Source organism: Perca flavescens, chromosome 21, assembly GCF_004354835.1.
Source record: "Perca flavescens isolate YP-PL-M2 chromosome 21, PFLA_1.0, whole genome shotgun sequence".
Lineage (NCBI taxonomy): Eukaryota > Metazoa > Chordata > Actinopteri > Perciformes > Percidae > Perca > Perca flavescens.
The window spans coordinates 6,348,910-6,365,411 of record NC_041351.1 but is presented as its reverse complement, the minus strand read 5'-3'; the positions used below and the strand labels follow the sequence as shown (position 1 = coordinate 6,365,411).

Below are 16,502 nucleotides of genomic sequence, written 5' to 3'. Positions count from 1 at the left end.
AGGCGTCACACAGAAGGTTATGTGAACCCTTCTACAACGCCGGCGTAGTAGTAAATAAATACGAGGCCAAACTCAGCAATAATCTACTTTATAATTTAGTATACATGAAGTCTTGACTCACCTTCTAACTAACGAGATGTAACCCTAACCCATACCCTGCCTTTTAACCTAACCTTAACCCTTCATAGGTTGCTAGCTAACTTAAATGTTGACACTTGCGCAGTATGCCAGTTTTGTTTGGTAACTAGGGTCGTAGAAATGCAGTCCTGAAACTGCAGCTTCCTCTATTGCAGGAGCACAGTATAGGCCTTTACGTCGCAACAAGAGCACAGAGAATAGAAAATAACAGCAGACAGGAGGAGACAGGACAACCAAACAGCGCATAACACGACAGAAGACAACAGTTAGAGAAGACAAACATGAGCAGAGAAGAAAGAAGATAAGCAAAAGAAATGTAGCTCCACTAAGCCGACAAGTTGGAGAAGGACCAGGCGAAGAAGACGAAGGAGGAGAGGCAGAGGAGTGGCGAGTAGACAGGGGGATTATGGCTGCCGGCTGCCCCCCCATGGCGTGGGGGGTTGTGATGCTGCATGCAGATGAGGTGCCACACAGGCGGCGGTGCTGCCAGGTCCTGGCTCTCTCACAGAGCCCATTCTCCTCCCTGTCCCCCTGGCCTCCCCCGGCCCCAGGCACCCCGCTGGGCCCAGCGCTTTACAACCCCAGAGGAGCACTGCAGCCAGGCATTCAACACCAGGCCCCGTGCCACTTCTCATGCACATGCAGCCATATAGTGGGCTATACTCTCATTCACAAACCCATCAACAAGAGACACACAAACTACAACCAAAGAAACTATGAGAAATGGGTCTCTACCACCACCATTCACTGTGAGCACAACGGGCCTGGACCAAAACACTCGCTAATAACCATACAGTTGCTCACACATGCCAGTCGCAGCCAAAGACCTCCAACAATTCCTTACAAGACTATGCGCTGGCATCCATAAGATCTGCTGCCCTCTTTCTGCCACCTAAGGACTAGCAACCCCACAGCGAGCTCGCACACAAATAAATAAGCATCTGTTACCTTTGGAGGAGGTTTCTTCAGCAGCACCAGTAAAGCTTGTAACACCAGGTTGGAGAAACGAGGGCCAATTGGGACGTAGTCTGACGAAGACAGATCATTTTCTATTAGCAATTTTTCTTATTTCACATTAACGATTTAAAGTCCACCCAAATAGAAAATAACTTTAGGTCCATATTTCATTCAACTCATCAGCAGCATAGCATAAAGTGCACTGGTGTCTTACCTAACAGACGTTCGATGTCATCCACAACCACGCAGCTCAGCTGGGACTTGTAGGCATCTTCAAATATCTATCCCAGGGAATAAAAGAGGTTCAAATCAAAGCAGAAATAGGTACACAGCTGTATGCTTGTTTGGGATGGTATGGGTAAATGCATGTCAGTTTAAACTTCAAATGGTGTCTATGATTGTTTTTAATTTTAAAATGTCTTTCATATTTCTTCAGTCAGTACTAAAGGCTGAGTTCAATTTCATTCACTTGTGTCATAATCACATGGTCAAGTAATACAACTATACCATGGAGATACAGACGCATCGATAATGGAGATACATTTTCCACACATTTACACACTATCTGTGAGAATCCCAAATTGTTCTAAGCCTGGAGAGGATTACATCAGTTTTCTATATTTCAAGACCACTCAGTGTGAAAACATTGTCAAGTGGCGAGTGTTACCTTTTTGATGGCTTGGCATTTGGCGATCTCCGAGTGTCCTATCATCTTGTCGGGGGAGCAGATCTTGATAAAGGGGAACTGGGACTCTTCCGAGATCTTAGCAGCCAGCGCTGTTTTTCCACTGTTAGGTGGGCCTGAGGAAGAGGATGAATCCCAAATCAGCGGTTTGTAATAACACAAATGATTGGGCTAAGCTGTCCATTTTAAGTCAATCACAACAGATAGGACATCTGCAGTTTCGAGTTTGGGGCTTTTTTTTTAATTGCGTGTTCAACTGTTGTGTGATGACTAAGGATGTTGCATGAGGTTAGCATGTGTTGAGTAGATAAAGTGTGCGTCCTACCCTCCAGTAGCACAGAGACCAGCGGTGTGCGTTCGCTGTTCTTCGTCTGCTGCACCAGCAGCTCCCCATCCTCTAGGACCGCTGACACCGGGTCACCCCATCGGATTATCCCGTTCATGATGTAGCTGGCATAGTCCTCCTGATTGGTACCGAACGCCTGGACGGGAAGAGAGAGAGAGAAAAATATTGTTTAGGTCAGGTTTATTTTGTGTGTGAAGTCAAGAGAGATAAAAAAAAAAAAAAAAAAAAAAAAAAAATCTTTGTCAAATGGGTTATATGCATAAAGGCCCCTAAATAGATTTAATTAAGGTCTTCAAATGTTTAGATTTTTCCCTAAGAGTCTTGTAGGCAGTCTAAGTCAATTCATCTGAACTTGAACCGGATCAACTGCACACTAAATGCCCTTTAAAATATTGTTTGTTAGCATTTACAATGGTTTACATCCATAATGTTTGTGTGCTGCAGGCTGATTATACAATCTCTGAAATGCTTAACATATTTATTGAACGAAAAACTACATATATAAATATACTGGTCAATAACATACAATAATGAAAAAAAAGAAATGGATATGTGCTACGGAGCAACCAACCAATGGGCTTAAAGTATACAAAGCCCTCCCCAAAATCTCAGATTCAATCAATTAGAGTACAATCGTTAATATCAGACAGGCATGACGAAACATACAAGAACAACAAGAGCAGGTAAAAGTAACATAAAAGACTGAAGGTATCACAGACTTTAACTTCACAAAAACAACTTGTCTTGTTAATGTCACAATCTCGATGAGCTCCGTTTCGTTCTCTTTGGTGGCACCAGTGGAGGTAAGCAGTAATTGCAGGTGTGGTTTTGGAACTCACTCTTACTTTGGCTTGCTTTTGTAGTTCCATCGTCGGTAGTAATCACGCTTTTCTTTGTTTGTCCGGCCATAGTAACCCTATACTCGGCCATAGTAACCTCTTAAGGCTGTTTTATGCTTCTGTGTCAACTCCACACCGTAGCTACGGCGTTGTGACCCTTTCGGAGTTCTGCGTCGGGGTTGCTTTGCATCGCGGTGCATTTCACCGCCATTACTCTAGGGGGTGATAAGTCTGAGGTTATTTGCGAGGGGTTTGCCAGCCAGTTTATGTTATGTTAGCAAGCTAATGTTAGCACAACTGCCCACAAAGTACTGCTTGCTGGCGAAGTGCTAATTTCAAAACGTTACTGACATATGGACACTTTACAAACGGATAACCCCGTCATTGTAACCAAAATATGTCTGAGTTTATTTGCAAAGCTGATGTCCGTGAACTAGCATGTTGCTACTCGTGACAGTTGGCTGCTTGAAACACCGACCATCAACACACGGGACGAGTTGACTAATCACAGTCCTTGCGGTCTGCGTCGCCTCGATGCAAAGTTATCTATGGAAGTTACGCATTTTTGGAGGTGTTGCATTAGCTCCGCCTCCCCTCTCTGGCAGACCAATCACTGCTAGGTGATGGAGAATGCATCACTAACTGTGCGCTGCTTGTGACCACAGACACCCAGTTCATAATCCTGCAAATGCAAGGGCTTTTATCAGTGAGCCATAGGCTCAATCACCATTGTGTTAACTCATTCGGCAATAGATACTGACTTAACAGACATTTATTTAAGTGAAAATCTTTAAGATTAATACTTCTTACTACCAAAAAACATCTTTTATACCGAAGGAAACAGTCCATGCTGATAATGTCAGGCAGCCTATCGCAAGTTACCAGGAGACTTTTCGTAAAAAAATATTGTCTATTTGGGCATGGATGTTTTATATTTTTGATTGTATATTGATATTTTCAACAGAGTTGTTCTTAGGACAGAGGGAGGATGGGAGAATGTGGGGATAGTGAATTGTTTGTATCATAAGGCTGTTAATGTCACATTAATATCACATGTTCTGTATTCTAGTTTATTTCTCAATACAATGCATCTTACACAGAAATAGAAGGAGACACAGAAAAGAGATGGAGAGTGATGTAAAGCAACTTACAGGTTTGATGTCGTTATTCAGGGAGCCTATAAAGTCAAGTCTGCTGACCACCAGCTTCTCTGCCGTCTCAATGTTTACCTCCACTGTGTTACTGGCCTGCAACACACACACACAAACATAAAAAAAAAAAAAAAGTTGAGCGACAGCAGATAATGAGTTACTTTCGTTCCCCGATGAACTCCATGCACCCTCGCTAATGAAATCCATTACATGAAGTATTGCACATTTAGATTGCACAATGTGTCAGGAGACAATGTACTCCCTCAGAGCAGAAAGGTCAGACCGAGAGGAGGGAGGGAGGGAAGAATAAGTGTTTAGAGGAGTGAAGCAAAACGTCACAGCCATCAGACATGTGTAAGGCCCTTGTCTGTCATTTATCATCACCATCCAATATCTGTGCTCCATGTGTAAGTGTGTGTGTGGGGGGGAGGAACACTTAACAGATGAGAACTTCACCTTATCTGTTCCACTGAGCTATGTAGATTTGAGCCTATGCACCTGATAAAACACTTAAGCACGCACACACACACACACACACAAGTGTACAGTACCTGCCTGCCTGTGTGTGGCCTGCACCTTTAACTAGGCAACACAAGACATTATTCAAGTGAATGCTTTTAAAATAACACTTTAAGCATTACATGCGCAAAATAGTCGGGTTTTTGCCCTTACTCCAAACAAGACAATATTTCTAGTAAGCTGTTTACATGGCTAATGAAAATGAATATTCCACTAATACTTCAGCTAACATGCAGCTGTCAAAATAGGATTTTTTCAACCATGCTAACATAGCCTCCCTCCACCTTACTGAAAAGATCGGTGTTGTGATATTTGCGCATATCCAAAAACCTGCTGATATCCTTTCATAATGTTTAAAAGTATAGTATAGAATAAGGCCTAATTAAGCGGTTTACATGACCAGTATCAAATTCAGTATGGTCATTGTCATATTTGGAATAATAGTGGAATATTAGTGTGCATTTAAAACATAGATTTATACAAGTTGAAAGATTTGAATTTTTTATTACTAATTTTATTTTGGAAGTCAAGATTTTTGTAAGTGAGGGGGACATCAATAGGGTCCTCCCCATCCCCTATTGAAATTACGCCCTTGACTGAAACAAGGAGTTGATTCATCAATTGGTCAATTAACAGATTATTATCATTACAGATATTTTCTTTTTCATTTATCAAGCAAAATATCCACCACATTCACTGATTGTTGCTTCTCTAGTTTTCTGTTTAATATAAGTTATTTAAATATGTTCTGTATATATATATATATATATATATATATATATATATATATATATATATATATATATATATATATATATATATATATATATATATATATATATATACATACACTAAATGAGTTATTGCAAAAAAGAAAGAATTAAGTCTTTGCTCACAGAGTATAACTGTGTGCAGTAAAATATACCAATTGTCCATGAAGCCCCTGACCTTGATATGCCTGTTCATGGCAGTGGACTGTGCAGCCCTGACCAGGCCCTCTAGCTCGGCGCCGCTGTAGTTCTTAGTCTCCGCTGCCAGCTCCTTAACGTCTACGTCATCGGCCAGCAGTTTGTGCTGACGCATCTTTGCAGTGTGGATGTGGAGAATCTGAATGCGGCCCTTTTCATCCGGTAACCCTGGAAGGGGAGAGGGGGAAATAGGGGACTTAAAGTACTCATATTATGCTCATTTTCAGGTTCATAATTGTATTTAGAGGTTATATCAGAATAGGTTTACACGGCTTAATTTTCAAAAAACACCATATTTTTGTTGTACTGCACATTGCTGCAGCTCCTCTTTTCACCCTGTGTGTTGAGCTCTCTGTTTTAGCTAAAGAGTGAGGCAACTCACTTCTGTTCCATCTTTGTTGGGAGTCGCACATGTGCAGTACCTAGGTAAGGACTACTAGCCAGTCAGAAGCAGAGTATGAGGGCGTGCCATGCTAGCAGCTAGGCGAGCATTATAACGCGTGTTACAAAGTGACCACGTTGGTCTCTGAAGTAAAGGCTGGACTACAATAGAGCTGTTTGGAGCAGTTTGGGAACAGTGTTTTCTGTTGGAGATGGTAAGTCCCTTTGGGGTGGACTTTGGGCTTTTTCACTTTGTAAACCTATAACATACACAAAAAAAATATATAACACAATAAAAGGAAAAGGGAAAAGCCAAAAAGCATAATATGAGCACTTTAAAGCTTCAACACTGACTTTTTGACACAGATCAAGTCCCACATCCACAGCAGCAGGCAGCCAGTAAACTACCTCACTAGGGCTGCTGGTCTTAACTGGCTGAATTACTTTAAATTACATTTTATTTATAGTGTCAAATCACAACAGGACTTATCTCAGGACACCTTACAGATATAGTATGTGGTCTAGACCACATACTATAATTAAAAACTTCCTTTTTTACACGAAGAAAATTTTGGACAGACCCTGACTCTCTGAATGTTCACTGGATGTTTTCATTGGTACAGTTGTAATTCCCTTTCCAGTCTACTGAGATCAACTGTATGGGGTTAACACTAGAGTGAAACCTTATCAGTGCGTTTTTCACTTCTTACCAATCTCCATCTTCACCTCCAGTCTTCCTGGCCTCAACAAGGCGTCATCTATCAGATCGGGCCTGTTGGTCATACCTGAGGGAGGGACAGATGGACAGATAGCGCAAAGAGGAGAAAGCAGAGGAGAAGGATTAATGAGGGAGATGAGTTAGAGTGCAGATGTTCAGGGAAGACACCGGAGAGCCTGTGAGTTTGAAAGTGTGTTACTTTGTGTTAAAGGAGGGGAAAGGTATGTATGTAATGTGTGTGTCTGAGCACCTATGACCAGGATGTTGTTGAGCTGCTCCACTCCGTCTATCTTGGACAGCAGCTGGTTGACCACAGTGTCATGGACTCCTGTGCTGCCCGCCATGCTGCCACGCTGCTTACAGATTGCGTCGATCTCATCAAATATGATGATGTGAAGGCTGCTGTTCGCCCCGAGCTGTGCAGCAGAGAGATGAGAAGGAAAATAAATGAAAGAAAGATAGAAAAAAAAGTGAATGTGTGAACTGTAAATACTGTAAATATGTAAATGCTACTATTGTCTTTAACCATCTGCTTACACTAGTAACTTGTTGTGCACGATATTTACGTGCCAGTTAATGGTGGTGTACAAGTTATTTACTCAAAAAAAAAAAACACAATATTTACTGGGGCGCCCTGGTAGCTCACCTGGTTGAGCGTTCGCCCCATGTACAAAGTCTCAGTTCTTACCGAAGCGGCCCGGGTTCGTGTTTCCCAAACTTATTTGGGCATCAAATTAAATGATTTCCCCATGCTTTTCAATGTCTTCATGTATTATAATTGGCCTGTTTTGACAAAAATTCTGATGAATTTTATTTTACACTTTCAGAAACATAAACTGTTTTAATGCCAAGTAGGTTTGCATATACAACTAATTTGTCTTGGTGTATAACAATTAGGAAAGTCAAGAGATGAAATAGAAAAATACATTAGAAAATATGAGGAAATACGTTAAAAATATATCGGTTATCTTTTATTTGGCATCCTTAAATGAAGTTTTTAGAAGATTTGAAAGTCTAAGAGTTTACTTTAAACTGGACGATTTGGTAGCTAAAACTGAAATAATTAGGGTTCTGGGACATTGCCATGGCCTTGTGAATTTATTAAATTACAATAAATTCATTAATTTTGAGTTATGTGAATATTACTCCCATATCAGAAAAAAATGCATTGAATTTCAAACACTTTTAGGCTATTGAATTAAAAAGGAAAATGCCAATATTTATTATTATCATACACATGCAAAACAGAGTAACAGAAGACTCAATGAAACCATGTACTGTCTCTGCATACAGAGGCAGGTTTGTATTTTTAAACATTTCATTCCTTTTACAAGGATTTGGTTTGGACTCTGAGTCATGAATTGTTTTCTGCACAAAAAAAATAACATCAAATATATCACAAATTACAGTAAACGTTTTGTTTTTCCCCCGCAACAAATGCTACACCTTTACATAAGATTAAATTACTTAGGATGCCTATTGTCAACTGGCCGGGGACTACAGCTGGAAATTAACTGTTGAGGCTAAAGCTGCTTCTTTTACTGTATAGTTCATTAAAGGGGACTGTCCACGACATTATAAACTAATAAACTAAACTACACTACATGGTCAGCTAGCAGCTAGTAGGGATAACTACTTTGACTACTTTTGTAGCAGTAGTTCCAGATTCACTTGCTGAGGCTCAAAGTGATTCTAAGTATAACATAAAATCATGTTAATATTATCCTCCGAAGACGACAAAGACTCTGCTGATGTTTTTCCTTTCATGCTGACCTGAAAATCAGTTATGACCCTCAACAGAGAGACGGACGGAAAAAGGGAGAGAGCAGCAGGGTGGGGGGTTATCTCTCCATCTACAGACCTGTCAGTCTCAGACGTAGCATTTAAAGCAGGTGTGGAGCTGTCCTTACTGCACACTGGATGGTGTGTGTATCTGTGTGTCTGAGTGTGTGGGTCTGTGTGTGTAGGGAGGTCTAATAGGAGGTCAAAGACAGCCCAGCCCCTCATTAGGTGGTGAAGAGTGAGGCTCGACGCTGGTGTCTCCCATTCTAAACCAAACATCGCTGCTGGGTTTAATGCATAACTGGGCACACACACACACGCACGCACACGCACACACACACACTAAAGGGAAGATCTCTCCACTCCTGGAGAAATTAGTTTTTTTTCCCTGTATAGATAGATGAAATGTGTTTGTGGGGGATAATGGGAGAATACTCATCCCCGAGGACAGACTTTTTCTCAGTTGTTAAAATAATAAGTTCAGCAAAGTTGGAGCACTACAGGTAATGCATCTGGAAGTTGTAATAAAACAGACTCATTCATCAACTTTGCTGCGTGGGTTTAGCTGTGCTTTAAATTCTACACCTCTTGAAAGCTCAATAAACAGTTTTTAATGTCCTGTGATAAAAGTAAAGAGTGTCTGAGAAACGCTCTTGTGCATGCGAGTATAGATATCGTAATGTGTCCTCCTCGTACCCTCTTCTGTTCCTCCTCTGCGTCTGCAAACAGCTTCCTGATGTTGGCCTCGGACTCGCCGACGTACTTGTTGAGAATCTCGGGGCCGTTGACGATCTTTGGCTCCCGGGCATTCAGCATCTTGCCAATCTGGCGTGCCATCAGGGTTTTACCGCAGCCTGGGGGTCCGTACAGCAGGATTCCCTTCACGTGCTTACAGCCTGGAGACAGACAGACAACCAGGGAGAGAGGAGTACAAGTTAAACTGAGCAAAAGGCTGTTGTTTTTTTTTCCAACTTGTACACAGGAATATGTATCTACTAGTTATAAAGCTCATATCTTTGTTGTTAGGTGAAGCCGAATCAGAGGTTTGAAACATGGTAAATGATCAGCAGTAATTATCCCTTTCAAGTGTAAGGTCTTATCCCTACATTTAGATCACAATTTGTCTTTTTGTCCCCATTTTCCTTAGCCCACTGGTTTACTATTGGCTATGTAACAACGAGTATGAAAAGGTACAGTGGTGGTGACCCATGAAGCCTAGTGAGATACTGTATTTATACAAATGTAAAGAAAATCAATACCGCGCAAGTTAATTTACTGCATCATCAGATAGTTCAATGACTCCTTGAATGAATTATTCCACCAGTGAATGCAATTCTTCAAAAAGGTGTGTTCTGTGCAATCAATAATAATCTTTGATTTAGGATTCTGTTGTTTTGATAAAGTATGCGTTTGTTTATAGTAAAAATGTTCACTTGCATACTTTAACCATAAATTTATTGTCTCAAAATGTGCACGTCTCTGTGTGATGTTAAATCTGTCTGATAAAGAGCAGTGTGCTCGTGGTGATAATAAACTGTTTTTACGTTGGGAGATTCCAGGGTCCGGACTTCACTGACCATGAATTTATTGCGAGGCAGTTCAATCTGGACCCAGCTGTTCTCATCACAGCAGTACTGATTTCCTTTTGTTTTTCTCCGTCTCCATAAAGATCAAGTGTGCAGGCTCAGACCGCAAGCTCTCCAGTCAACCAAGTTTACAGCGTAGGTCTTTTAATGGCCTTTTGCACCTGCTTAATGACATTTAGCCCAGACTAATTGAGAGGCCCCAGATAACAATCTGAGCTGCCATTTGGTCCTGCTGAAGGAAAAGCCGCCAGGATGACAGGTAGAGGGGGTGGGGTTCGAGGGAAGAAGAGGAACAGCTTCTCCAGCCGGGCGGGGAAAAAAAAAAAAAAAAAAAAAGGTATGTGGTTGTGTTGTGTTTGGGAGAGAAAGCACTGAAGCTTCTGTCTGTCTGCTTCACCTCTCTGGGAGCAAAGGGGAGACAAGGTGAAGCTTTCAAACTCTCGCACCGCCGCACACACAAATGTGCACAAAAACGCACACACGCACGCCACCTCTCTGTCAGCGCCTGCTCTCCCTGCCCCCAACGCCTGCCAATTACAGCTTTACCTTTAGCTGGATGCTCTATCAGGGCATGCCATCTCATTACAGCCGCCAGCTGGCCACAGCCAAAGGCCGACTCCTGCACACAACCACCCGGCTAAAGGTCAGCTCACACACTGCCACAGGCCCTGAGCGCCGTGGGTACCAGATTTAAGTAATGTGTGTATTTGCCAAGCTCAGCGGTCTTTACAACAGGTTTTCACAAGACGTCTGGGAGCAAGGATTAGGACTGATGTGACTGTATGTGTGTGGGAAGGGAGGGTTTTGTGTATGACTCACAAAGAAGAATACCTGATGGCCCGTCGTAATCTGACAGCTGTCAAAGATCTATTAATGAGTGTGTGCAGGTCTCACTGTCAGGGGATGCCAGGCCCTTTAGTCATGGTCCTTGTCTGCTAATCAGTGATTGTTGGGTTTCGCTGGTTAAAGCGATGACACATATACCTCAAAGGAATTATTCAAAGTTTTGGTTTGCTATAATGTTGATTTAAGGATTAAACACAAGCTGAATATAATAACTGAAAACTTTGTGATTATTTTTTGCCAGGTATTAGTAATCCGTTTAACTTGATGAATGCTGAAAGAGAGAAGAGACAAAACTTTTTAAACTATTATGTTCTCACATCGCTTTACATTAGTTAGTAAAAATGAAATACTTTTCGTCGTGCTATTTGGAGTTTTGCCAGTGAACCTGCACCTGTCTGGACTTCAGCGTGGGGCTGTGGCCCTGGCTATGCTTCTCACAAGCAGGGTCATTCTTTGGAAATTGGAATTACACACTCCACCATTCAGACACTGGGTTAGAGATCTCCTGCTGATGTCTTTGGGTTTAGAGAAGATAAGGTACATACTTAAGGGTAAATGCAACATTTTCTCTAAGATCTGGGACCTCTATAAAGCTAAACACGAAAAAAATAAGTAAGTGATGTTGGGATGAAAAGAAAGAGGGAAAACTCACCCATCTGTTCTACTATGTCTGGAGGGAAGACTCGGGACGCAAAGGCTCTACGGAAGATGTCAGAAAACTCCTTGTCAAGGCCGCCAATACCCATCCTCTCAAAGTTCCAGTCTGGGCTGATGATGGACTGACGAGACTCTCGGGTCTTGGCTTTCCCTGGAGGAGTGAGACAAAAACAGACACTAAAGGCTTTGTTTGAAAGGAGAGCCTAATGTTTTATGATTATTTACTGGGGGGGGGTATACATTGTATCTACTGTTATGTATACAGCAGGTGTTTAATTGACAGTTATAAGAGACTGTTGCAGGAGTTATTTTAAATCTCAAAATGATTGTTTTCAGTGAAAATTATGAATTATTTAATTAAAAAGTAATGATTCATTAAACAAGCTGTGACTGAATAACTGCTTTGTTTTTCTATGAGGTAAGAGTCAGTTATATTGCCACATTGTTTTTGTTTTGTTTTGCAAATTCACCTTGCTGTTTTGGTGCTTAATAAAAAATCAAGATAAAGGGAGTACTGCAAAAAAAAAAAATAATATATAAATAATAGAAAAAATATACAAATTACAAATACAAACTTGAAAAATGAAACAGAAAGAAATTAACAATAGATCTGTTTTAAAATGAAAGAGCTGTACAGTTTTAGAAGTTTGCAGGAATGTGCAAAAGGCCACAGTATGAAGTATAAAAAGAACATGTGCAATACAATTTACAGAGATAATAGTCCAAACGATGTTTTAGCTTTCCTCAATATGCATATAACCAGAATACATTACATTTACACCTTGTTATGAAGGTAAACTGGCCATCAGGTGGCCATTGGCTCAGTTGACTTGTGAATGAGAAAGGGAAAGCGAGCTGAGAAAAATGTGTGAAGTGTGCCCCCTTGTGGAGAATCCCCCTACAAACAGGGAATTTAAAAGCACTTTTTTTTTATATAAACAGTACGTTTGCAGTGGCTTCAGAAGCTCACTGTCATCTTCATGTCAGCTTCAGTGGCTGTAATAGGGCATCACTATATGAGAAAAAAACGTGATAACGTTGTTGAATATCGCGATAATGATATTCTGCTATAATACAACAAATTGCTTGTTGAATAAAAAATAAAAAGGAAATCACCGCCAACTTCTTTTAATTAACCAAATTGAACATTGAATCGAATATGAAAGGTACCATTGAAAACATAATGACTTTACATTTTAAAGTCCAGTTTTCTACTCATAAAAATAAATCGGTCTTCCGCGATATGTCGCAACCTTTTGCAAGATGTGTATTGCGCCAGTTAATATTGCGATGAGGATAAAAAAAAACAATATATTGTGCAGCCCTAAGCTGTATTTAACATTTGCACTGGCTGTTCAGCAGAGATTTGACCACAAAAGATACAAAGGTGTATCTAGCTGTTGTAAGTTGTTAACACTTACCAACCAGGGTCATGGATGAGCTCTCGGACTTCTCAAAAATCACCTGACTATTTCCCAGCAACAAACCGATCTCGATCTGCAGAAAGAAACAAAAAAGATGAGAGCCCGACCGATAAAGGATTTTTAAGGCCGATATCGATACAAATATTTGGTAATTTAAAAATCCGAGATAGATAGATAGATAGATAGATAGATAGATAGATAGATAGATAGATAGATAGATAGATAGATATAGATAGATAAGTTATTTATGAGTCCTCACTAAAATAATGATAATGCAGTTTAAAAATAAACTTTTATGTTTGTTTTATTGATCTTTTAACAGAACAGAGGAACATCAAAATATATTAAAGTTCTGATAAATAAAATAGATAAAAATATAAACTTAAGATATTAAACTTAAAGTCCTTTGAACAAAAACACAATAACAACAACAACAAAAATCAGAGCGCCCTCTGGTGTACAAACTATGCAACGCCAACGCTCAGAACACGGTTGACGGGTGTTTCCTCCGTTTTTATTTGATTTTTTAAATATTAATTTAATTTTTATAAATGCCGATACCGATAGTTTGGAAAATGCCTAATATCGGCTGATAATATCGGCCCACCGATATATTGGTCGGGCTCTAATAAAGATCATAATTGTTTAAGACAATCTGCAGTTGTGTTTACTCTGTTTATGTGTGTATTAGGGGTGTATGACAGATCGACTCAATATCGCTATCGAGATATCACTTTGCGCAATATTATATCGAAAGTGTTGCGATAAGTATTCAATATTTTTATTTTGTGGAGCACTGCGTCCCGTCCGTTGACTGTGTGGCTTAGTTGGGTTTGATTTAGAGCCTTCTTGAAACACTATAATGATCATCATTTCATTGGCCAATTACCGTGCACTTGCACATGTTAGTGCACGGGTCCACTACGTGACAAAACCTATGGAGCGTACTACTTGTGTGCATATTTTGAGAGCGTGAAGAAATAAACAAAACGAATCAGAGAAGCAAAATAAAAGTTGTGTCCTGTTCTCTTTATTTATATATTTTATACTGTCCAACCAGTACAACATGTCCTATTCTGTAGACATGGTCCTTATTTATTTATTCATGTTGTACCAGTCCAATATGACTGTCGGTTGAAATAAACCTTGTGTTGTATTGTATTGGTTATGAATCTATTTTGATGAGTTTTCCCATAACTTTTGTAATTTTACATAGGTTTGAAAATATTGAAATTAATATCGATATCGCAATATTCATAATCAATATCGCAATATCACATTTTGTCAATATCGTGCAACCATAATGTGTATACAAACATCATGGGACAGTGACAAATGGTTCTGTAGTTACCTTTGGTTTCTTGCCAGAGGCATCTTCTCCCTTGAGGATGCTGGGGTCCATCGCCTCAATATCCTTGATCACCAAGGCAAACAGCTTATCACAGCAACTAAACCCCAGCTAGACAATGGAAAGAAAGGGATAAGGACAGAATACCTTTTAATTACTGGAATGGGAAATTGTTTAACTAGCATAGGGGAACGTTAATCTAAATTAACAAATGAATGAAGATACAACGAATGCAACAAATGTAACAAAATCAAACAACTGAAAACACTCCATTTGGCTGGTTTTGTTTGTGCTTTCACTGTGAACATACATCACGGTCGCCTATGATTTAAATAAGAATAAGTCTCTCTCTCTCACAGCTACAGACCTGTAGTCAGCACTTCCACTAAATTCTACGATAACGCAGAGGTTGTCCAGTTTTAGAATATTTAGACTGGCACATTATTGCCCCCTTAAAGCCCCCAAGCACCTGCTGGCCGACGCTGAAGGACTGGTTGTTGAAGTGCTTGCTGAACTCGCTGGCCATGAGGTCCGAATCGTAGGGGTTGCTGTCCACATTCTTCTTCTGCAGGAAGTCAATTTCCACCGTCATGGTGCTTATACACTGTTTGGACTTGTCAAACGTGTAGGGTCTAACTATAATGGGATAAAAAAGCAATAGGTGGTGAGGTTTTATGGTTTAGACAACATCTGGTTTACTTTTGATAGGACAGTTATTTCTACTTGAAGCCTAGCCTTATATTTTTTATCTATTTTTGTTTTAAATGCATACATTTAGCGGTTATTCATGTATTCATGTAATATTCGTCTTTGTTCCATTTACTTAACTTTTGTTCTATTTATTAAAATATTTTATGCACACTGCTGAAGAGCTGCTCAACCGATTGCCATTGTACTTTCAGCACAATGACAATAAAGATCTATCTATCTATCTATCTATCTATCTATCTATCTATCTATCTATCTTGTACTGCCTGTATCAAATGCTTTGAAACACTGAACCATTTTCTAGACAACTGCTTTATAGTGATGCAGTGCTTCAGAAAGCAATGTTTCTCCCGTCGCTACTGAATATCACCCACAGCTCTTTGGCACATCTTCTAGTATCTCTAAGATTTATGGTCCGATCATATCCAATTAGACACCAACTAGACAACAGGGTCTAAGCCCGTTCATACATTGGGAGTGGTTACCAAATCAATGAATGCCTTGTTAGCAGGCATCAATACAGTGGTTCCTTTATCCTTTAATGCGAGTAACAAAATCAGCAACTAAACAGGCACTTCCTGAATTTGACCCTATATAATTTGGGCCCTATTTAAATTGTCTGCATGTCTTCAAACTGCTGCTAATGCCTCATTATTGAAATGAGATTTACTGTAGGTGGTGCAGGTAATTAGAGAAATTACACCCGCAATAATGCTGCATTATATCACAGTTCCCAGGAGACATTTTTTTTTTCTCCATCTATTCATTATGAAACTGAATTTAATGGTTGATTTAAACAGAAAGAAAGAAAGAAAGAAAGAAAGAAAGAAAGAAAGAAAGAAAGAAAGAAAGAAAAAGAAAGAAAGAAAGAAAGAAAGAAAGAAAGAAAGAAAGAAAGAAAGAAAGAAAGAAAGAAAGAAAGAAAGAGAGAGAGAGAGAGAGAGAGAGAGAGAGATTATTTCTTTGATCGAATCATTCATAAAAAAGAGCCGTGGCTTCGCTGGTTTTATTTTCCAAGACCATGTCAAGAAAGTTTAAGGTATCATGAGTTTTTTTTTTTTTTTTTTTTTTTTTTCACTCAGTGGATTATATTTTCATTCCTCCTTTTCACTCCTGATATGCAGACAGTATCATAATAGCGCCCGTCATTTTGGGCATCAGTTGGCTTGGAGCGAAATACTTCATCAAAGAACTGGTCTTCTCTTTCTCTGGATGCTGGCCAGCCTCTGAGACAGATGTGCAATGACACCACCTGCCCATATTGTTATACTGTCTCTCCCTGCTCTGGGTAAATCATGTTCCCGCCAGCCCTCATGACACCTCGATAATAGCTAAACCCCCTAACCCTGCGTATAATTAGTACTCTGTAGGATAGGACCATCAGAAGTTGGCACAGTGAGATGCTTCTCTGGCAGAGAGAAAGGCCGCAGCCTTTAAAGAATTCATGCA

At 40.0% G+C, this 16,502-nt stretch overlaps 1 protein-coding gene across 1 annotated transcript in view; it reads right to left on the bottom strand.

Annotated features, from left to right (window-relative positions):
• Positions 1-16,502, bottom strand: part of LOC114548567 (vesicle-fusing ATPase) — a 31,966-nt gene that overhangs the window by 6,587 nt on the left and 8,877 nt on the right. The window contains exons 5-17 of the mRNA XM_028568554.1: positions 14,815-14,981; positions 14,349-14,456; positions 12,995-13,070; positions 11,569-11,724; positions 9,181-9,380; positions 6,953-7,118; positions 6,695-6,769; positions 5,584-5,771; positions 4,117-4,212; positions 2,106-2,262; positions 1,763-1,896; positions 1,310-1,376; positions 1,087-1,166 (exon numbers count right to left, since the gene is read on the bottom strand). Of these exons, the coding sequence (XP_028424355.1) occupies positions 1,087-1,166; positions 1,310-1,376; positions 1,763-1,896; positions 2,106-2,262; positions 4,117-4,212; positions 5,584-5,771; positions 6,695-6,769; positions 6,953-7,118; positions 9,181-9,380; positions 11,569-11,724; positions 12,995-13,070; positions 14,349-14,456; positions 14,815-14,981 (1,670 nt within the window). The remainder of the gene's footprint in view (positions 1-1,086; positions 1,167-1,309; positions 1,377-1,762; positions 1,897-2,105; positions 2,263-4,116; positions 4,213-5,583; positions 5,772-6,694; positions 6,770-6,952; positions 7,119-9,180; positions 9,381-11,568; positions 11,725-12,994; positions 13,071-14,348; positions 14,457-14,814; positions 14,982-16,502) is intronic.